General features: G+C 38.6%; 1 protein-coding gene across 3 annotated transcripts in view; it reads right to left on the reverse strand.

The window, feature by feature from the left end:
* RNF17 (ring finger protein 17) overlaps window positions 1–21,234 on the reverse strand; it is a 40,039-nt gene extending 18,805 nt beyond the window's left edge. The window contains exons 1-19 of one of the 3 annotated variants that reach the window (XM_015852192.2): window positions 21,086–21,234; window positions 20,867–20,955; window positions 20,206–20,279; window positions 18,261–18,319; window positions 17,349–17,395; window positions 15,940–16,039; window positions 15,387–15,467; window positions 14,178–14,278; window positions 13,272–13,443; window positions 12,171–12,247; window positions 11,422–11,496; window positions 10,173–10,435; window positions 7,482–7,559; window positions 5,462–5,623; window positions 3,736–3,925; window positions 3,256–3,418; window positions 1,708–1,898; window positions 1,000–1,138; window positions 440–593 (exon numbers count right to left, since the gene is read on the reverse strand). In XM_015852192.2, the coding sequence (XP_015707678.1) occupies window positions 440–593; window positions 1,000–1,138; window positions 1,708–1,898; window positions 3,256–3,418; window positions 3,736–3,925; window positions 5,462–5,623; window positions 7,482–7,559; window positions 10,173–10,435; window positions 11,422–11,496; window positions 12,171–12,247; window positions 13,272–13,443; window positions 14,178–14,278; window positions 15,387–15,467; window positions 15,940–16,039; window positions 17,349–17,395; window positions 18,261–18,319; window positions 20,206–20,279; window positions 20,867–20,946 (2,206 nt within the window). In that variant the 5' untranslated portion in view covers window positions 20,947–20,955; window positions 21,086–21,234. Of the gene's footprint in view, window positions 1–439; window positions 594–999; window positions 1,139–1,707; window positions 1,899–3,255; window positions 3,419–3,735; window positions 3,926–5,461; window positions 5,624–7,481; window positions 7,560–10,160; window positions 10,436–11,421; window positions 11,497–12,170; window positions 12,248–13,271; window positions 13,444–14,177; window positions 14,279–15,386; window positions 15,468–15,939; window positions 16,040–17,348; window positions 17,396–18,260; window positions 18,320–20,205; window positions 20,280–20,866; window positions 20,956–21,075 lie in introns of all 3 variants that reach the window. The other 2 variants (XM_015852191.2, XM_032442169.1) reach the window with 2 other exon arrangements.
* Between the last annotated feature and the right edge of the window lie 1,919 nt (window positions 21,235–23,153).

Consider the following 23,153-nt stretch of genomic DNA (forward strand, 5'->3'; position numbering starts at 1 on the left):
ATGCATACAGGCATGTTAAACTTAGAGATCACCACAAATAAATGCACTGGCTTCCCCTCACCTCTCATGTCTTGGAAACTACTATGGGAAACCATCAACCCACACTGATTACAATTCCAGATTGGAAATGGTGGACAGATCTGAAGGTCAAATTGCAATATTAAGTGAAAAAGTATGCAATTATATAATAGAATTTCATTAAGATATTAACAATGAACTGCACCTTTTTTAAAAACAGACTACGTGAAATATCCCATTAAATGGGTAAAAAATACATAAACACGCATTAGTGCTGCTGAACTTACGAACACATGTACAAGCATGAGAATGCCCAGTTGAAAACAGCATCCGATCCTTCTCACATCTAGTGGGCAACTCTGCTCTACTATCACACCTGATTCTACACCTCAGCACTATAGCAAAAGAATCAATACTTCACCTATGATCTGTGCTCTGTACCAATTCCCACTTTTGTGTTTTGCAATGCATGCTTGGCCTTCAATTGGGCAAGCAATTATCTTGTCTTTGCTATCCTGATGTTCATGTATTGCCTCAGTTTTCTCTGGAAATGCTAAATCCACCTGGCTACCTGCCTAAAATAAGAACAATAAAACATTCTGTTACATGTCAAATGTTTCTATATTTCTGTAATTGCATTTTTACTCTTAAGGGATACTTTTTTTCTGGTAATGTCATGTTCCCCTGGAAAAGTAGTTATGGACATTTAAAGTAAACTAAAGAGCCAAACTATTATTGACTACTGCCATGTTCCATCACTACTCTAAGGAATGAAACACTACACCCACACAGAAAGGAATACTGTAAAAAATAAATAAATAATAATAATAAAGATCTTTATGTAATACTAAAAATTCTAGAAATTAAGTTGGTAATAACAGTGAAATGAACAGAAATTAACTAGAAATTTTATCTCATTTAAAGCATACCATAAGTAGCTCAACAGACAAGTATTTGTACAGACCTCATTTCTATGCTTACCAATTGGAGATAAAAGTCACCTGGACTATTAATACAACAAACTGTGACAGGGATCACTTCTCTTTCTTGCGACATCTTTGGTGCACGGTATGGCAACACTGAATTATTTTCTGAGTGGTTGGGAAGATGTGATTTAAACCTAAGGTAAACAAAAATATATTAATAAGTCATGCAAAAATGAACTGACAGGGAAGACTTTCAGACTCCTGTTGATTTCACTAAGCAACACCGTATGATCTGAACAAGAACTTGTTCCACAGTCCCATCAATAGCTTGAACTCTCTTCAATCTGTGCCACTAAGTCTAATGCTTCTCCTGCCACAAACGTAACGTAGCAATAATGATGTATAGCAGCTGACTCCTGATTGTTATTTGGGAAGCAGTACTGTACATTTAAACTGTCTTAAAACACCACCACCCACTAAATTCTACAACATTTACAAAACCATTTTTAAATCTTCTTTCCCACATTTAGTGCAGAAGCAGCAAAAATCATCTCCCACTACTATCACCACAGCTAGTTATCCAAATATATAAACTTTTCTGCCTGCAGAGGAGTTTACTAAGACTTACAGACTACTGTACGCAAACACCAAAGTATTTCCCTCTCTCCTAACCCTCCAGAACAATCTACTTCGTAAACATTACTTTGTAAATATGCCATTTTCATCTATGACATAAGAGCAAAAACCAGAACAGACCACATACCTTGCCACGTCTAAAAAAACTAATGCATCCTTGAGAGATGGAGGCATGCCACTGCATATTTTATTGCATGGAGGTTTTCTCAAATCCACAATGAGAACGCTGTCCTCTTCTCTAAATACGGTCATTAAAACAACTTTATTGTTCACCATTCCTAAAAATTTTTCCTTTGCTTCTTCTCCCCAACCTTCACTCTACATTAAAAAGAGTGAATTGTTACTGAAGATGTTGGACACTAACAAACAAAGCATAAAAAAATAAAGTTAAGCACAGACACAAACAAACAGCAGTGTGTTCAGTGTTCAGTATTTCAGCAAAACACGGATCTGACATCATGAGACAGTACTTTAGAAGGCCTCATAAAATATTTTTAACCACAAAACTAAGTCAAATCATGGGGATTTCTTTACCATTTCTTACCATTTCTTTTGAATTCAACCCTCAACATTTCATTCCCTCTGATTTTTTTGATAGAGAAACTTGAACAGCCGTACACTGTTTAATCTCATGATTTGCACTTCTACTCTCCTGATTTGTCTGAAAGTTTTTTCCTTGTTTTTTCTATGCAAATACACAACCTAATGTGGTCAGTTTGAACATTCCTTCTCTCCACAACACCCTTTTTCATGTTTTATCTACCTTGGAGCATCCTCTTTAAGTTTACTTCCCTTGCATCTAACTAAAGCATTTTGCATTTGATACTTCTAATCTCTCTTTTTTGGGTCTTAGGATCCAAGCACATAAACAATGTTTTATCCAGACCTGTAAAAATTGTTTCTGATCTGTCCTACTTGAAAGCATTTCAAAAAATATCAGGTTAAAAACAAAAAAAACCAAACAACCAAACAATAAATCCTAAAGAAACGGTAAATCAACCCCGCAGCTATACTGTCAGGAATGCACAACTACATTGCACATAATCCACTCTCATACCAATGCTGAGAAAATAAAGAGGGTCTCATAAGTAAGCAAATATTTAAGAAAGTAACGCTGTAGTGTAAGCCTTTATTCCCTTGTAGAAAAGGGGCAAATGGTATTCTGCTTGTTGTTATAGCGATAGACAACAGATGATACTTCTTAAATTGTGGCACAAAAATTGAAGTAACAAAAGGAAAACCTCTGAACAAATTATCTTAAAAATCCTGAGTCATTTCTCTTGGTTTGGATGACTTTTCAAAGTTATTACTCACACAACTGTCAGCCAGCCATGAAATAAGTTCTATTATTTGTCTTTCACTTTGACAAGCCTAGAGCTAAAGAAATGAGATTTAAACCTGACATATATATCTCCATAAACCCAGAGGCTTTTAAAGATACACTGCTGTAGGTTTGCTTCCAAGTAAAGCAGTGTATCCAGTCTTTTAAAGTAATATATATATACACACACACACACACACACCACAAATGTATGTACATACACACAAGCACTCTATCAGGAGGTTTCTTCCTTCTATACTGGAGTAAGACATTACATATCTTTCACTGAAATTCTTTAATAAGAATCTTAAAAAAACCAAATGTTATCCAGTAGTAGAAACAGCTTTTACTTACATTTTTAGGAACAATATCTTTCAATGAACATGGTACTGCTAATGGAGGAATAGCTGCAAGTTCAGCCTCAATATGCTGATCAGGCTTCCTCAGAAGCAAACAAATGTCATTTGTTTCAGTAGTCTGCAGAGCAGCAAGATCAGGCCTTTCAGCAGGAGCATACCTATAGCAAGTAGAAATAAAAATACTACCAATTTAACGGGAATGCCAAGAAAAGCCTCAAGCCCCTTTCTACCCCTCCCAAGAAACACAACAAAATAACCAAACAAAATAATAAACTTGAGAAAATGACTGTTGTAACTGGCATAACACCATAATACTGAAACTTCTCTAATATTTGGAGCTTGAATTAAACACATTTCTTCAGTTTTAAGCATTCAGAACCTCTACCTCCACAACAGATATCCAAGTTACACACGTTAATATGTGAACATTTGTACACGTGCCTGTACAGTGGAAGTTGTTCAACTGCAAACGTACCTTGAGAAATGTAATACTTCAGAACTCCCAAAATCAACCAGAAATATTTCAATCACTGCGATATCACAAACTCTGCATCTCACTGGACCACCAGACTTCTGCTTGTTTTTGGTTTTTATGGGAAATAGTTTAGTTATAGTTCCGCGGCACCACGTTCTAGTTTCCTTCCTCTTTACAAAAACTCTGACACCTTTATGGAAACAATAAAAATAATAAAACAATAAAAATAATTTTAAAAAGTCAATTAAGAATTTGCTGATATTTTCTGCTTTAAGTAGAATTATAAAATTACCCAGGCTGGAAAAGACCTTTAAGACCATCAAGGCCAACCACAGCCTAACCATAGTACCCTAACTCAAACAACCCGCTGCTAAATCACATCCCTGAGCACCACATCCAAATGGCTCTTAAACACAACCAGGGATGGTTACTCAACCACCTCCCTGGGCAGCCTGTTCCAGTACTTAACTACCCTTTCTGTAAAGAAGTTCTTCCTAATATCCAACCTAAACTTGCCCTGGCGCAACTTGAGGCCATTTCCCCTTGTCCTGTCACTTGTCACCAGTGAGAAGAGACTTGACCCAGGGCAAGTCTGTATAATTACAGTTCTTCAAACCATTCCATTGCTTTCTACCTTCCATGCAAACAGTGCTGTTAAAATGAAGACACTAAGATGTTAATAACCCTGCCTTACTATCTGATAGAAGCTCTCCCCACACTCATTTACAGAGTCTGCACAGCTTGCAGGTGACTGGCTTGTATTCAGAAATTAATTTCTGGCAAGTGTTCCATATCTTTAACTGAAATGCCAAAACCCTTTAAAGTCTAGTTCATTTGCAAATAATAGAGCCAAAATTTACATAAACCCAACCACATGAAAAAAGTCTAAACTACACTTCCTCACAACATCAGAAGGTTCCAAAATGCACACATTCCTACAAGCTCCCTACTTCTGCATAAACTCAGAGTTTGGATGTGCTATCTTCAAAATTCACAAAGAAAACAGCTCCAGTAAAACTATCGATCCTTTCCAAGCTAATTTTCAGTTATACTCTCAACTCAGGATTACGCCATACTTATTCACTTTTCTGAGCACCTTCTAGAAACAGCAACACGTGAGGCACAGACAGTCGTCATGACTCAGCCATGTATTATTATATACTGTTTTACTTGTATTATATACTGTTTTTCATTTTTACTTCCAGAGTAGTTCCTATACTGTTAGTGAACTGTAAACAAAACCATCTATCCCCCCAGAAAGGAATATAGCATTATACAGAGTTACTGCATTAAGACAAAGCACTTACTGAAGTATCTGAAGAACTAATCTGGTCTAGTCATTAAAATATGCATACTCAAAAAGACCTTAATGGTTAAAAGTATCAACCAACGTTGGAAAACTTTAGCAGTTAAAACCTCTCTTTCTCATAATTTTAGTTACTTGAAGCACTGAAATCATTAAAGAACTTTAGATGTGTTCTTTTCTTCTATGACTTACATTTGTGTGATTTAAATCCACTTTACAGAACAGTACAGAATAACACTCCCTTCCAATCCCCCATTAACTACAGATTTTTGAACATCCTAGACCGCTTTCCAAGGTCAGTGAATGGAAAATGGAAAGAAGAAATAAAGAATGAATATTTTACTGAAGAAGACATTATGGAAGATAGTATTTTATAGCTAATTCAAGCTTTAAAAAAAATGTTTCAGACATTGAATTTACCTGGTTCCAAAATATCTGAAGGCAAGAAATATGAACTTTTATTACAGCAGAAATTATTCAATTTCATCTCCAAAAAAGCACCTTCTTTCTTCTGTGAGTAGCGCCGAACATAGAAGTGGCATGGATTCACAACATGACTTACAAACACTAGTTCTGTTGAATCTGAGCAAGACAGATAACACATAAAACACCATTAAAGTGGTTCCAAGAGGTATTACTGCACATGTGACCAGGTTTATATTGCAATCATGACATCTTATAACCACAAACACCTTCCAACCCAAAACAGCTTGTTCCTACTTGCTTCGAATGAATTATGTACTTGGAACCCAATTAAATCTGCTTTCCATTACTAAGATTTATCTCCCTTAAACCACTCCACAAAACTAAATGCTGTCTCACTTCTTACAAAATGGCCTCTTGATTTTCAGTAGGTAATTCAGATCTTTTACCCCCTTTATTTAACAGTAGTCTAAGAGGCTTTTACAAAGCACATTAGAGAGCTTTGTACACTTAACCTGAATGGCTCAGAAGCCCAGCATCTCAGTTCCTGCAATGGTATTTAACAACACAACTCTTGCAACAACTGGAAAGCCTGTTTCAACAAAACAACAAGCAGTTGCCATCTCTACTGTATCCAATGCCACCTGAATGACTGGCTTGGGTGCAGGTAACTGATAAATCTGAAGAACTCAACTCCTGTGCTCCTGTACATCACAGCCAACCATGACCAAAAATGATATAAAGAATCCAGCATTTAAAACAGGGAAAGTACGTTGAACTGTACTTTTCAAACTTAAGAAATGTAGCATCCAGAACAGACCCATTATTCTTGGACATCTCCAATAGTGAATAACAGCATCCAAGTTGAAGTCCAAACGAGTTAGAACATTAACTTACTGGTACACTAACTCTTCCACATCACCCATGATAGAAGACACCATCTCCTAACTATTCTGTCAGTGGATTTACAACGTACTTGAGACAAAACAGATAGCTTAGGAGTGCTTTTACATGAGTCTGATGCCAAAACACAGAAGCAAAAGTGCATTTTCTTACTATCTTTTCTTTGCTAACATCGTGACACAGATCTGCTTCCTTCTCCATCTGCTTTTTGTGCCAGTTTCCTTCTTCCTCAATACTAGGATCTCTGCTTAACCTTTATTACTACTACACTCAATGATGTCTGCAGAATTTGAGAATGAAGTAATCGAATTACTCAGTTTGGAACAAGTTCACTCATAATTCGGAATACTAAACATACATGGGGAGAAGCAACAGTTCAAAACTCAATGAACTATTGGTTTAAAAAAATGGGTCCAACTGCCCATAAGATGCACTAATACATTGAGTGTCTGCCATGTGCTGAGAACACTGTCAATGTTGAGTTTACAAGAGTTGCTTGAGAAGTGGTGTATTACATCTTCCAATTAAGTATGAAGTTCAGGTTAGATATTAGGAGTAATTTTTTTCACAAAGAGGATGGTGACACACTGGAACAGGTTGGCCAATCAGACTGTGGATGCCCCATCCCTCTAAGCATTCAAGGCTAGGCTGGATTTGGCTCTGGGAAGCCTGGTCTGGTGGGTGGCAACCCAGCACATAGCAGGAGGGTTGGAACTAGATGATCTTTGTAGTCCTTTTCAACCCAGACCATTCTATGATCTTGAAAGACAACACAGTTTGGAATTGAGACGATCAGGGAACACCTCCGCAGGGTAAAACTGCTGGTGCTAAGCATGACTTATCAGCAGGATAAGCAATTCACAGATCGATTTAACTGAAAGTAATTCATGTGACCCAAGAGTGCTCTTACATGTGAGCAAATACATGTGAACAGGCCAAAATCAGAATCTCTGTTTCTAAGTACATTTCTAATCTCAATTAAAATGCTGATGCATATGTCTAGTTCTGCAAGTAATTTCAGAGCTTTGCCTCACTATCTACAGGGTGGGTAATTTATTTCTTTTAAACAAATTATCTGTTTACCAGACAGAAAAAACAAACCAAAACAACCAACCAGCTTTGTGTTCAGAGTATGTTTCCTCCTTGTCAAGTTTCTTCCTCTGTTTTTCATGATGATTTTCTGTGGGCAACTCTGTTTTATTGTTTTAGGAAAAAAAAAATAATTAATTCAGTTAATTTTTATACATATGCAGTAGAGCAGCCAACACGATCAAGTGATTCATATTACAGTAATAAGCTACAAAACCATGAAAATTTCATAACAGTTGTATCCATGCTACTAGAGCACCTGTTTATTCCATCAGAAGTTATGTTTTCTGCCTTTGCAGTACACTGACAATACCAACAAACAAAAGCCTCATCCATCCATCCCAAAGCAGGTATCCTCTCAACCACTGAACTATTTGGACAGTCACTCCATTTTGATATTCAAGAATGGTAGACAGTGATTGTACAGATGTGCAGGGAGCTCCAAGGACACTTATCCATGACTACAAGCAGCTGCTAAGGCCACCAGTGTCACCTGACATCTGTCCTCTAACAGCCTCTGCTGTTGGCTATTTGCCAGTTTCTCAATGTTTTATAGCTTTTGGATATTTACATGGCCTTAAGAACACATTATCTGTACCTACCAACCTACCTGCTTGGTAGGTCGGAGTACAGATAATGTGTTCTTAAGGCCATAAATTATTGGAGATTTCCTTGAAGGCTGGAAGAATTTCATGTCATGCCTAAACTGCTTGTAGAAGTGACCTTAAGATTCAGCTCTAGGAGGATCTTATAATTCCTACAGACAACATGACAGCAGTATCCCTGGAATACATCCTTCTGGAAGGCAATCCAGAACATACTCTGCCCTGAAGCACAAAGGACTGTATTTATCTACATACATGAGTACAGCACTCAGCAGCTGAGGCAGAAGTTTTTATCTACCACATCATGAACTCCTGCAAGGATATAAGTGGAGCGACAACAGGTAGCTAAAATATTCAGCATTCAGTGTCAGGAATAGCTGTAATAGCTGGTAACCTGCATTTACCTGTAGTTCAATGCAATGTGAATCGAAAATAGTGAATTCTCTGAGTTCTGTTGTTTCAGAGAGGGCACAGAACCTGCCAACATAGGCAGGAATCCCTTTGCTCTCAGGAAACAGATATACTGGGATTTACTGGGATCTGAAGAAACTAATATTCCCCTATGAACATAGGAGGAAACAAGACCACTGAACAGAAACGTAAGGGCTTATCATCATTATCAGACTAAAAAGAATACAGGCATTTAGGTCCTGTAGAAAGGCGAGATTATTCACTGATGGAGCACATATAGCAAGACCTTTGAAAAACAATATCTGTAAAAAACAAACACCTCAACTTACAACTGAGTGACAAAGGGCAGTGAAAAAGACTACTACCATTCAGTGGTGAGCAGCTTGAGGAAAGAAAAGCTTTAGGGAAGGACCAGACCCAACCCCAAATATAAAACTTACATGTTTAGCTATACTGGCTTCTAGAAATAAACCCTTGCCTGCTCTAAGAATTTTTTTTAAAAATAAATAAATGAAAAAAATCAGCGAGTCATGCAACATCCTTATTAACAGATGGCAAGTGACCTCATCTACCATTACTGCTCTTTTACAGTCCATGGAAAGGCAACCTCAGGCTATCATTCACTACAAACACTAATCAAGTCTGAAGATTTGATGTCATAATAGCCATCTTCTACCTTTGAGTACAGGTAACACCTTCTGCCTGAAACACACTGGATTCAACAGTATCAAACAAAAATCTACTTTTCCATAAGCATTCCCTGAGATCATGTGAAAACCTAATCCTGACTTTCTCTTAACAGCCTGCAGCCTCTGTCACTAAATCAGTACCAGTTTAGCTGTTATTGAAGGAAACAAATCTGTATCATTCAAAGATGAAAGAATTTCAGGCCCTTCCCACTTCAACAGCAAACCATCCAAAAATACTTCCTGGGTACTCCACAAATTCTGTAGTCACTCAAACTACTCTCAAACAGTGACTGTTGATCATAAATCGTTCCATCCATTTCAGTAACATCAGCTGCTTATACACTACTCTTCTCATTATCATCAGCTGAGCTAGTTACTGACCAGCCCTGTGATACTTTTATTTCCTGTTATCTAAGTGGAATTTTTCATGTTCTGAGATGTTCTTAGTACCTTCTGCCCCACTACTGTGAACCTCCTTGACTCAAGCCTGGTAGGCTCTGCTGGACTCATTCAAGTATACTCATTTCAGTACTGTAGGCTCCAAAACTGCATACTGCATTCTAGATTCAGTCTCAGAAGTGCCTATTAGAGGGAAAGGGTCACTTCCCAGACCTGTCAGCTATTTTGTTAATAACAGAGTCCAGAAAAAACCTGACAAACTGAAGAACTTAACTGTACTTGCCAGTTATGACAATGCCTTAGATTCAGAAACCCAGGGAACTGCCAGAAACACACCCTCCACAAACCAGTGACAGAAAGTCAAAAAGGGCTTGAATGACTGAGAAGGGCAAGGGACACTCCTAACTCTTGTTCAGGAGAACTTCTGGAAGTTTTCGCTTAGCTAAGCTAAAGAAGGACAAAAAAAAGTGTACTGGAGTAATTCAAAAGATCATGAAATACAAGCATCATTAAAGACTTTGTTCTGAGATAGCTACAAGCACAATCAATAACAATACTTGACATCCAAAAACTGAAAGCCTCAGGTATTCAGAAGCTTACTTTCTAGATTACCTTCATATATTTCTTCTATTATTACGTCAGGGGTGGATGGAACCTTGGATACAGCATGAATACTCGTAAAGCCTTCATGAGGTACCACAGAAAGTGATTCCTCAGTCTTTTTCACTTCTTCGTGAACGCATTTATTAGGCAGAGTCTTTTCTTTACTTTCTCTTTTGTGTACTGGAAACATATTGTCTACAGGTGACTGGTTATCAGAGCTCAGTATATTTTCTCTGTCATCAAAGGCAAGAGCATGTTGTCCATTATCTTCACTGTATTTGGGAAAATGAGATAAATTAACCCAGTCTGTTTTCAGAGAAACACACAAGTCAAAGTGCAGGTTTTATTAAAACAACACCCTTGTATGCTGAAAACACCTCATAAATGCTGGCTGAAATAAACTCTATTATATGGTATTTGAATATCAGGACAGCAGAACAGTAATACAATTTCTGGTGCCTAAACAGGATTGGCACCTACTGAGTACACATTCTTGGGCACAGCTGAGTACACACAGCATGGAGTACTCGAGAAACATTAGCAGCATGATAGACAGTTCACGTTAAAGTCAAAAGGCCTTCTAAATGCCCTAATACTGACAGTTACAACACATAGTAACACTTTTTAATATAACCAGAGCTAATCAGGGAAGCCCTCACAGCAAGTGCATTCCACATTCTCTCAAGTTTTTGTCTAAAGCTGAAAGAAAAAATACATCTAGGAGACAAATAATGTAAAAGCAATTGTAGTCTTGAAAGTATTTCCCTTCTTGTTCATCTTAAGTCATTTATTTGGGTCTGTGACAACCCAGAATTCAAGATTACAAAGCCAAAACACAGCAAATTCCAGTGTTTGCCTCTGATTTGAAAGATTTATTTAAAGTAACGTGAGCCAATTTTCATATGCTGAAATGATAAACGTTTCTATTGCTGTCCATAAACACCATAAGTGAAAAGCACACATAAAGCAAACATTGAAAACTTATATAGGGAGATAATAGTTGTGTGAAAAAAGAAGTACAACAGAAGCATCAAAACTGAAACTCTAATTGGATCAACTGAAGTACTGACTGAAAGACAAATAGCTCAGGTTTTAGTTTGGTTCATTATACATCTAATAAGCACTATATATACACAAACTAATAAGCACTAGCTTTTTTTTCCCCAACTTACTCTCCAATACATACTTAACCATTAAAAGATTACTGTACTTAGTAAATTACTATACCTGTTACTCTTCACTAAAAAAAAATACTTACGATACCGATGTTTCCCATTCAATTTTCCCCATGTTCTGTAATAATGACATAATCTCATCCGTGTTCAGGATGAATCTCGAGAGAAAAACAATCACAGCCATCACCACAAATGTATTAAACTGCTAGTGATACAGACATGTGATGCTTTTCAGCACAAAACTGACATGGACAGGTAAAAAGAGATTTAATTACTCTGGTTTCATTCTTCCACTCCTGTGAACTTTGATGCTCATTTGTTTCCACATACATATGTAACAAAAATTCTCCTGCCTTCCCTTGCTTTTTATTTCTCGTGCACAGGGCACTCCCACATTTACTTGCTCAGTTTTTTTTCCATTTACTTGACCCATCAGTCATCTTACTCCTCTCAGACTCCAAGAAACATTCATCTCTGCAGCAGGTAAGGACAGTTTTCAAGAATAAGAATTGAACATTTTCCCTTCACACTTCTAGTTTTAAGGGAAGGGGACTAAGTTTAGAAGTGGCAGACTTCTGTCAAAGAGTATTTTCAATGCATATGTATTTTTCTACACATTGGCAAATTTTAGGTTAATGGATATCTAAGATGAAAGCAATTCTGCCTTTCCAGCAATGCATTTGTACGTGCCTGAACTAATGTTTTTTTGAACTGCGCAAATCAATCAGCTTGATTTCTGCTGCTTTACATTTAACAGAAAAGTTTTTACACTTAAAAACAAACCCAGTGCATTCATTTAACTCTCAATATACCACCCACTTCAGTCCTTTACCTTGGAACTGTTTTTTCCTTCAAACTCTTCACTCTCAAGAGCTCAGTATCAACTGGTAACGTCAAATCACGAATAACCTGAAATTAGCAAGCAAAGTTCTGGTTGGTATTACAAAACCATGACAGTATTATACAAAAAGCAAGTAATGCAGGAACCTTTGAAAAGGTCAGAATGAAACACCTCTAATTCTACAGAAAAAGTCTCACCCAGAAACACGCTCATTAGAAGGCAGTAGCCAGTTCTTAGTTAGGCCTTCCTGCATTACTAACACTCACAGCTGGGGACTCTAACCACACCACATAACTAGAAGCAGGAGTTGATTATTCTGTTGCACTGAGCCACTTGGAAGGTGATGACTAAATAAAAAGGGAGAATAATGGTGGGCACCAAATACCAAAAAGAGAGGTGTAAGGGATATATCACATCTGGGTCAGATGTGGAACACCAAGCTTCTGCACGTGGGAAATGACACTGGACGCAGGAAAAATGACAGTCTAAAAATCAAACTGCATGGAAAAATGGCTAGGGAGCAATAAATAATGATTCCATGATTTTGCTTAACACAAAGATTAAAAGAACTCCAAATGAAATGCCCAAGTTCGCAGACAATTCCTCCAAATATCTTTTCCCCTCCATTTGCGAAGAGAGGTGACATCACTGGATGGAGCTTTGGTCTGACACACTACAGGAGGTACCATGCATTTCTGTTACTAATAGTCATAACATAGAGGAATCACAGAAGCAAAGGGCTAGAATGAGTGAGAAGGCTGCAGACCTCCAGAATGGGCAAGGCTTGCGATGAGCCTGAAATCTTGACAACACTACCATTTCAATGAACAGCTCTGTCTTAGTTTCTTCTCATTCTCCTCCAGCAGCCATTACAGATAATGGAAGCACACTGAGGGACAGACCATCTTTTTTGTTTCATGTCAATAGCAAGATTCAGATTTGTGACCAAGATCAAACTGGAACTGGCAGGGTGCATGCAGAGGTGTATAGAACACATAACTGCAAAAATCTGTTCTTAAGTCAGCAAACATAAAAACAGTATGAAAATTCTCACATTCAGATCTGTATTGTCTGTTACCAAATCTTACCTACCTGAGTCAGGTCACAATAGGTTCTCACAGAAGGTGTGATCTTTAATTCCTTTGCAATCCTAATGGCACCAATCAAGCATTTTTTCTTCTCTTCAATGTACTGCTTAGCTGCTGCAATACCAACATTGTAGTCGTCAATGCTCTTCACTAATTCTGCATGGAGTTTCCTTTTCCTGTATAAAAAACATTACTTTTCTGAAATTTATTGAGCACTCACTGCATCAGGTTCAAACTCCTGACTATGAAATGCAATTAATAGTTATAATAACTAGATGCATCTCACACAAACATTGTTTTCTTCACACAGTAAAAAGCAGACAACATAGAAAGCCAACAGAGACGTCACAAAGAGCAAAGAACTTTAAGAGACTTTACAATGAAAAGCCCTTTCCTCGGAAGGAATGATTTTTCTATATTTAAAATCATAATCCCTCTCAAGCCTACAAAAAATTCCATACACATCCAGGAGACATCTAAACTGCTAGATTTTACAATGCAGTTTTAAGATCTTCCTTTCAGATGTAATTCTGGAGTACTAAGCTTTAAAACAAAGGAACACAGCACTTAAAGTATCTCTACATGAATGTGAGAGACAAATGTTCTTGAAGACGAAGAAATACGAATCCCTTCTAATCAACATTTGCAGAAAGTAAATTTTTTTAAGCTTTCCTTGCTGTTAAACTGACCATCATTAATACTACGAGAATTTTTTTTTCTTTTTTTCTGAAAAGCAGAGGCTGTATATGCTACTGTTTTCCAACTATGCAAACTAGCTCCAGGAAGTAAAATACCATTACGAACATGCAAAAATAGTGCAGAAAAATTTCAAAAGCCTTATTTAAATGCTTTGATGAATATTGGAAACTCTTGAAACAACTTGCACCCTCCATACAGAAGAGAATACTACCTGGACAGGACTGAAGTAGTAAGTTCATCAAATTTTCTATCCATAGTTTCTGCAACTTTGTCTCCTTCCTGCTTCACTTCCAGTTCCAAGCATTTTAGCACCTATTTCATTCAACACAGAATAAACATGTATTTGTCATTATTCATGTTATTTTTTTCCAATTTTAAATTCAGAACAAAACAGAATAATTAACAGAAAGACAGTGATAAACTGCAGAAAGTAACACTGAAGTGCACCGTGGCTTGTATAAAGAAAGAAAACAATCATAAGATGATTATATAAATAGTACACAACAAGAGTCAGGAGCCCATTAACACTTACTGCTTTATCTAACTTCTAGTTTCAAACAAAAACATACGAAGTGGCCTCCATGAGGCTTCTTCTGAGCACCAGAAGCCCTTCTGTGCTGTGTGGGTGACAAAGCACTGGTGCAGGCTGCCCAGGGCTGTGCATTCTCCTCCTCAGAGGTTTTCTGAAGCTGCCTGGATGTGGCCCTGGGCAAGTCTTAAAGACACTTCAATGCCACGATTACTAAAATGAGTCTGGCTTTAAGCTTTTGGATCACTGAACATTTCTATGCCTGTCTATCTTAAAATACACATAAAATGTAAGTAAATAGAAGACACAGAAATGCAGGTTTTAATTCTTAGTAAATGTGCCATGGAAAAGTACAAAAGAAATAGTAATTGTTAATGAAGCATACAGTACATCTAGTAAAATCTCTTAACAGCATTATCCAGTATTTCAGAATTCTTTATTGCATTGTGAATAAAAATACATGGACTTTTGTATCATGCCTGTTCCAGGAAAGCACTATTTTCTGTTGTCCACAGATAATTTCCATCTTCATATCCAAAACAGAGCAAAATAAAAGAGAGTTAAGTCAGAGGTCAGAGTATAAGTGAATGCTGATTTTCAGCCTGATTCAAGGAAAAGCGTGTGTAACACTCAAAGACTGCCTTATACACAGCTCTGCTCGAAGTATGGACTGACCCAGTAACTTTGAGTTACACACAGGTACTCCATTCGCTCTGGAGTTTAATGCAGTACACCCACAGAAAGTGTTAATACCTAAGTACAGAAGATGATGAAACAAAGTCACAGAGAGCATGTTTTAACAATGCATTTGTATGGAATCTCTCTAAACAAAAAGCTTTCACGTTGGGTAATATTTAATTAAGAAAATCCTGTAATGTTATTTCCACCCACCTCATGCGCATTTTGTAAGCAGCTGAGATTACAAACACCTGCCCACAAAGCTTTATCAATATCTTCTGTAGTTTCATTCTCCTAAGGAAACAACGAATAGTGAGTTGCTTGAGTGACTAGAACACAACATGGGTTAAACTTATTTGCCATTTTGACAGACAAGCACTTGAGGTGGGCATCACGATTTCCTAAAGGATCTGTTTCTGCATCATATTCTACTTAATATACACGCTTTATTGGCATACACACAGAATAATGAAAATCAAACACAGCACATTGTGTTTGACAAACACAGCAAGAAAAACCAACACAAAATTACTAATACAAAGCAAAGAAAGCAGGCCAAATTGAAGAAATTTCTTCTCTCCTGCTATTGTCTGATTAGGTGCAAGCAGAATTCATTCTGTTATCTCAATAACAAACTAGCTGCACTTGAAATCCACATCAACTCTGAACTACTGAAGTTGCAAACTTCTGTATTTAAGTAGTGCAGTATTAACAATGCACATGAAAATATTAAGTGCAAATATAAGAAAATGGAACATGAACACACTGTGTCTGTGGATGGAGCGAGAGCTAGTTTAGGCTTCTGCCCACTGCTTGAGGAAACCGAGCGCTGAACATTTTTCTCTCCAGTGATAGATCTAAAGGGCCTGCAAAACAAAACCGCAAGGAAAAATCTACACATTTGCAATAAAATAACAAACATCCCCCCAGAATTTATTACTCAATTGGGTCTCTCCAAACATTTCATTAAGTACATGTACACAGAGTTGAATTCACGTGGTGATACACTAGACATACCTCATGTTGAAGTTTCCTCCCTACCACTATCATCTTTAAATTGATCTGCAGCATCTACTATTTTATATGACAATTTTGGCAAGGCAGAACAAAAGCTTACAAGGCAGTAATGATTTTTTTGCTCTTGATTAAAGTAACATGTATAACTATTAAGACTCCAGCCATTTATTTTTCATTTGTTGCCCAATTGTTTTCTTTCAGATATCTCATCAAACATTGATGAGGCTGTTAAAAAAATCTAATAAATGACAGATTAACTGAAAACAATCTACAGACATCTCAGAAAAGCTCTTAAACGCTATTGGTGACATATCCCAGCTCTCCTTCAAGACTCTCACAAAAGCAGCCTACAAAAGCCAACTAAAGTGCAGCAAGGAAGGATCATGTTGTTCTTGCACTTAGCTTGTTCGTAATGGACTGCAAAAGAACTTGGGAGAACCTTACTGCAAAGGCTGACAGCCATAACTTAAATTTTGAGTTCAGCAATATATGTTACATGCACTCATCTCTTAGATACATTGAAAGGAACTTTAAGGATCATCTGTGACTATTTTTATTTCTATCAACATAAATCTCCATGGCAATGGCAGTAAGGGAAACATAGCCTCACTTGTAGTTTATGTACAGGTAAGCTACTTATGTAAATTAATGTAATTTACATGAATATGACCAGAAAACCTTGCTGTCATCTAACCTTCATAGTTGGAACTGGTCACCCTAAGCAAAATATGCAAAGGCACCAGGAGGGGCTGGAGGACACACCTCAGTGATGCAGAGCTTGCGGTGTCTCAGCAGCTCTGTACTCTCCCTCGGATCTCTTATCAGGGAGTTACCTTGAACACTATTTAAAACCTTCAGATCCAAGTATTTCTGTGCCAAAACAGACCTGTTTCTCCTTGCCTTTCAATGAAATATGACTTGCATTTGAACATCAGAAATGCAGGAGGCCTTCAGTGCTTGTCTGATGCCCACAGTTGTGTTTTAGCAGCACTAAAGAGCAATACTGGGAACACACTAGCACTAATATGCTTAAATCTTTAATTGAGATAATAGACCCAAGAAGTTAGTCAATAAAAAGCTGTTGAAACAGCTCAGTCATTCCCACCACCCCCCTCCCACCCTTTGTGGCATCTAACAACATGAAAAAAAATGGTTTACCTTTCTGAGGTGCCATCATTCAGTTCAAGTTTAACATCAGCTTTGGTCTACAGAAGGAAAAAGCAGTTGTTCAAATACAGATATAAATCCAGTTAAAAAAATACAAACAATCATAAAACACTGTACAAATCCAATTCTACCTTCAGCAAATTGCCCCCTGCTATAGGCAGGGACACCTCCCTGTAGACCAGATTGTTCACAGCCCCATCCAGCCTGGCCCTGAATGTCTCCAGGGAGGAGGCACCCACAGCCTTGTTGGGCAACATGTTCCAGTATCTCACCAACCTCACAGGAATTTCTAACTGATGTCTAATGTAAATCTACCTTCTTCCAATTAAAAGCCATTTCCACTCATCCTGTTGCTACCTGCCTTTATCAACAGTCCCTCCCCAGCTTTCCTGTAGGCCCCCCTCAGGTACTGGAAAGCTGCTACAAGGTCCCCTTGAAGCCTTCTCCGGGCTGAACAGCCCCAGCTCTCTCAGCCTGCCCTCGTATGGGAGGTGCTCCAGCCCTTTGATCATCTCTGTGGCCCTCCACTGGACCCACTCTAACAGCTCATTTTATTTGGAACTGACAGAAGAAGGAGAATGGTTATGTGTACCGGTTCCTTTCTTACATAGTAATGTGCAAAATAAAAACGTGGAACAGAGCTGGCAACAAGGAACACTAACAGCAAATGTAAAGAGTAAGTATTCCTAAAACCAGGCTTTGAACTTTTCATAGCCATGCTGCACTTGTAGACGTGCTAGCAAAGACTTGGTTGGAGAGCTGGAGGCCACAGACTGCACATGCTTATCTCTAATGGGCTGAGCTTACTTTAACCACATTCAACAACAACCTACAAGACCTTGCAATACCACTATTTCAGAGCAACACAATGACTTCTAAATAGAAAGCTTTAGATCAACTTACTTTTGTAGAAGAGGAGCCCAAAAAGTTAGACTCTTCATTGTTCACAACATCATACAACTCTGCAAAAGCAAGCATTGATAGCACTTGACTGTGAGCATTTAAATTGGAAGGGATCTTAACCAGTTAGACAATCACAAATACACGATCACTACAGCAGTTTTGCATGTAAACTTAGTGAAGTCAACAGGAATTTGGACACTGACATCTATGATGGCATATTTTAAGTCAGATGTGTCTACCACACAGCCTGGTACAGCCCATGATGGCCCGCAAATGCCACTGTAAAGGCAGCAGCTCTACACCATGCAGTAGCACTGGGCACACATCCATTGCTCAACAAGTGGACTGTCAGTGCACTATTAACACTGTGGTGACTGAAACCACTGCAGGGAGGGCAGTGCTGACTTGATGGATGGCAAATAGTTGTTTGCATTTTGAGACACTGGCTAAATACAGCACTCTGAACAGCGAAGAATTTACAGCTACAGTTCCTGTTTTAATGAGGGAACGTGAAAATGGTTTCAGGGTCACACAGAAATACAAGTTTGTGACACTGTTTTCAGTTGACATAAATACATTACCTACAGATTTTCAACTGGAACATTTAGAGTTACCATCTGATATTCAACTCAATAACCCAATCGTGCCTCTTTACAGACTTCCTAATTTCTCTCTTAACAGAGGAGAGAATCCTTTGCTTCACAACTATGGCATTTTGGCAGTACACACATATGTGAAGAACTGCTTTCACAGATGAAGTACAAGAATAATATGTCAAAAATCTCTGATGAGCACCTTGAGAACTCACTGGGAATTGCAGCTACTTCTATTAACCAGACTCTTTTAACTCATTAATTTTACAAAAACAAGGTCAAATATCCCACTCGGTTTATATTTTTCATTTTTTAAAATTAGGAAAAAAAAAACCCCAAACCTGAAGATTAAAATAAGTTTTGTTACTTTTGGAGCAGTCCTCACAAAATATATAATGTAGCTCGTGTATATAAGTAGCACCTCCTATTTTATGTTGTTGGCCTACAATATCAGAGGCAGATGGTGGTGGTATGGCAGTAGAACCCGATCCTCCCCAGTAATACTGTTACATTTGTAGACATGTGACAGCAGCAGAGAAGCAGTCTCACAAAATGGAGTCTGACAAGTTCCTCCATGTGGAAAAAATGGCACCCACTGACAGCCACTAATGCTTGCTGAATGCTTATGGAGACCAAACAGTGCATGTGAGCACAGTGAGGCAGTGGGTGATGCATTTCAGCAGTGGTGACAGTGGGTCACCTCTACTGGTGCAGATTGTTCCAAGCATAGCTCACAGCCTCTTGTTCGTGGCTAGAGAAAATGCCTAGCTCGTTGTCATGACTGTGCTGAAAAAGAGAGTTCTGCAGCTGAGAATTTGCTCTGTCAAACAGTTATCGTGCTCTTTGTAGCTATTCCATAGAAATAAATAGGAAACATTACTTTCAGAGCCTGTATAAACAGCCCAAGATAATTCCTCTTTACCCAACAGGGCCCAGACCAAGCCTAAAGGTTGGACACCCATGCTGTAAGCACACACATATATACACACAAGAGTTATATGGAAACTATAGAAAACTTACTTATGTTTGATGATTAGGTACTTAGTACTACTGCTACTACAAAAATAAAAATATGATAGTGAAAATAATAAGGCAAAAGAAAACATACATTTAAAATACACAGCTATACTAAGAAAAAAAAATCATGTTTCATAAAGTATTTGCACATACTCATACGACAAACTCATCAGAATTTACTACTTTTAAGAGAAGGCATCAAAGTAACCTCAATCACACCTTGCAGCCTACTATCGTCACTGGGAGACCACAGAGCAGGTCAATGAATAAGTAATACTGCATCACACAAAAGCGCTGGGAATAGGACAGCCAAAAAAATTACCACTCATACTCACCTTGTGAGATACGACTCAAGTCACTCCTGCAACTTAGTCCTGTGAAATCCTCTTCCAGAATCTTAAGGCATTGCCTTCAGAAATAATGGTTTAAAGCCATTAGGGACATCAACATAACACAAATACTGCTGATTACAGTCCACTTAGAACTCAGCCTGCCCAATTGTACCTAATAGTGTTATGCAGAAGGAAGGTTTGGTACATGAGACACAAACCAGAAACCAAAAAGTGACTCATCCCTTGTAAATGAAGAATCAAGTTACCCCTACAGAAACACTTCCTCACCCACAATGACAGTACTGGAGGTTTTAGGAAACCAGATCACTATAACCACCACTAGGAAACTGACTGTGTAACTATATGAATCACATCTATCCCATATAGAGATTCAACTCATGATACACTGAACATAACATCAGAGGATACTTCAGATGAAGATGAGATATTCATATCCTTACACCTCAGTAACATCCCAAGACATTCACAACGTTTTCCCCCAAGCCTCCTATGTGCTAAATGCACACATACAGCTGACTGCTAATTTTACAGACATTACAGAAGAAAGCACTCACAACACAACACCACACAGCACAGACATTACTACCCACATCCCTCAGCGCTGTTCCCCAATAATTATAATGCCAGAACTTCAATCAGACACCTGACAGCATTCAGCTTTCTCCTCTTCTGCTCCTCCTCGTTGCCGCCATCCACAGGGCCCTCCTGCTTTCCTCTCAGCATGGCGTCACACTTACAATAGAGGGAAAAAAAAAAAAAGGAGAAGAAAGAAGTAACAAACGCGCACCAACACTACTGGTTACACCCCGTGGCAAGGCTTAAAGGCAAGAGACACAGAGTTCTAGAATATACCACTTTTCACCTTGAAATAAAGCTTCCGAACGTAGCAGGAGCGCGGAGAGGCGCTCCCTCCTCTCAGTCGGCCCCCAGAGCCCCACCGCTACAGCGGAGCGGCCCAACACCGAGCGGAGCCGAGCCCAACCGCGTCCCCACAGGGCCCGTCGCGGCGCCGAGTACCTGAAGAGCTGCCGCCCCGCTCCCACACCGACCTGACCACCAATCACCGAGCGCCTCGTCCGTCCCTGCTCCCGGCGCGGCCAATCGCAGCGAGGCGGGAAGGCGGCGGTTGCTGTGGGTCGCGCGGGAAGAGTGCGGCGCTGCAGCTTGTGGCGCTGCCCGGCGTCACCTCAGGGCCCCTACCCACACAGCCCGTCCGCTGAGAGGGACGAAGCTCTTAGGTGAAAACGAGGGTTTTTGGAGTTTTGTTGAAGAAAATAAAGCAGAATTGAAAACTTGACACAATGTTCTTTTAGGTTTCTTTTTCTTTTCTTTTTTTTCACGATAGAATCATAGAATTGTTTGATTTGGAAGGGATCATTTAAAGGCCACCTATAGTTCAACTCCCTGCCATGAACAGGGAGACCTACAGCTCCATCAGGAGCTCAGAGCCCCAACCAGCCTAACCTTGAGTGCCTCCACCACCTCTCTGGGCAACCTGTTCCAGTACCTCTCCACCTGTACTCTAAAAAACTTTTCCAAATCAATTCCAATCTAAATCTCCACTTTTTTTTTAGTTGGAAACCTCTTCCCCTTGTCCTGTAACAACAGACCATGCTAAAGAATCTGTCTGTCTCCCTTCTTATACCCCCCTTTGGATACTGCAAAGCTGCTCTGAGGTCTCCTTGGAGCCTTCTCTTCTGCAGGCTTAACAGCTCCATCTTTCTCAGCCTGTCCTCATATTAGGGTTGTTCCATCCCTTGAGTAGAGTACTTCAATGGAGAAAAAAAAGTACCTAAAAAGAGCAGCTAAATGCTACATCATACACTCCTATGATACTACATCCTCACCTGCTTTTAATAAAATAAAACCAGGTGAGCTTGAATGCTACAGTTGCACCTGTATGTGCTTTCCAGCATGATTTAGTTGTGAAGAATAGAAATTTCTAGAAGTTTTCCTAAGCTGATTCAGCAATCTATGCAGGAAGCCCTCTTTGTTAACCAGGACCTGATTAAACTCAAGAAAAACACCAGATTATATTCCAGTTTTAAAGAGAAATTCACAAATACTTTTGCTTTCCAGACAGCTCCAGCGATTTCACAAGCTGCTGTCTTTGTGTTCTGCATATCCATCCCTAGCACGCAGATGGCATCTTCAACATCTAGACTCAGAAAGTGGCCTACTTTTAACTTTCCACCGTGATTTAGAATCTATCACCTTTTCAGTGAGATGTTTCTACACAAAGGTAGCTAGCAAACTGCAATGTAAAAATAAAGACACATCACCGTAAAACAAAACCCACCCACAGTACATCAAAAATGTACTAGAGAAGGCTTCTATAAAATATTTTCAAAAGACATGGATGAGAACTGAAATATATATTGACATCAACATTCATAGGCTCAACTTAGATACAACTTCTATGGCACATTATCATTTCCACATCTTTGATTAACTCATGTTTGACTATTCCCACAGGAGCTGATCCCCTTCTTTCACTATAAATCCCACTCATCTTTTCATTTAGATTAGATCAACCAGTTACCACAATGAAGTAAACATCTGAGGAGTTTTCTTACCTTCTCTTTAGCTTTGAAAATTGCTTCTTCCATTTCAAACTTGAGAAGTGTATTGTGAACACAAAATTTGTCCTTTTCTTCTATACTCTGATATAATTCCTGGTTAAAAAAAACAAACAAACAAACAACCAAAACCCTCTCTAATAAATGTTACTTAAAAATATATGATGAATAGTGGATGGTGTGTTAAATGTAGGGTAGGTAATGTCAGATCTGTTTTGAATGTACCTAAGAAAGTGAGATGAAGGGAAAGATTTTTTGTGTTAAAGGTCTGAATTCAGTTTCAAACTGAGAGTGCCCAAGATTGTCTAGTAAGCAGCACAACTGGCTCTTTGACGAGAAGTCTAATTTGGC

This window comes from Coturnix japonica, chromosome 1 (genome assembly GCF_001577835.2).
Source record: "Coturnix japonica isolate 7356 chromosome 1, Coturnix japonica 2.1, whole genome shotgun sequence".
Taxonomy (NCBI): Eukaryota; Metazoa; Chordata; class Aves; order Galliformes; family Phasianidae; genus Coturnix; species Coturnix japonica.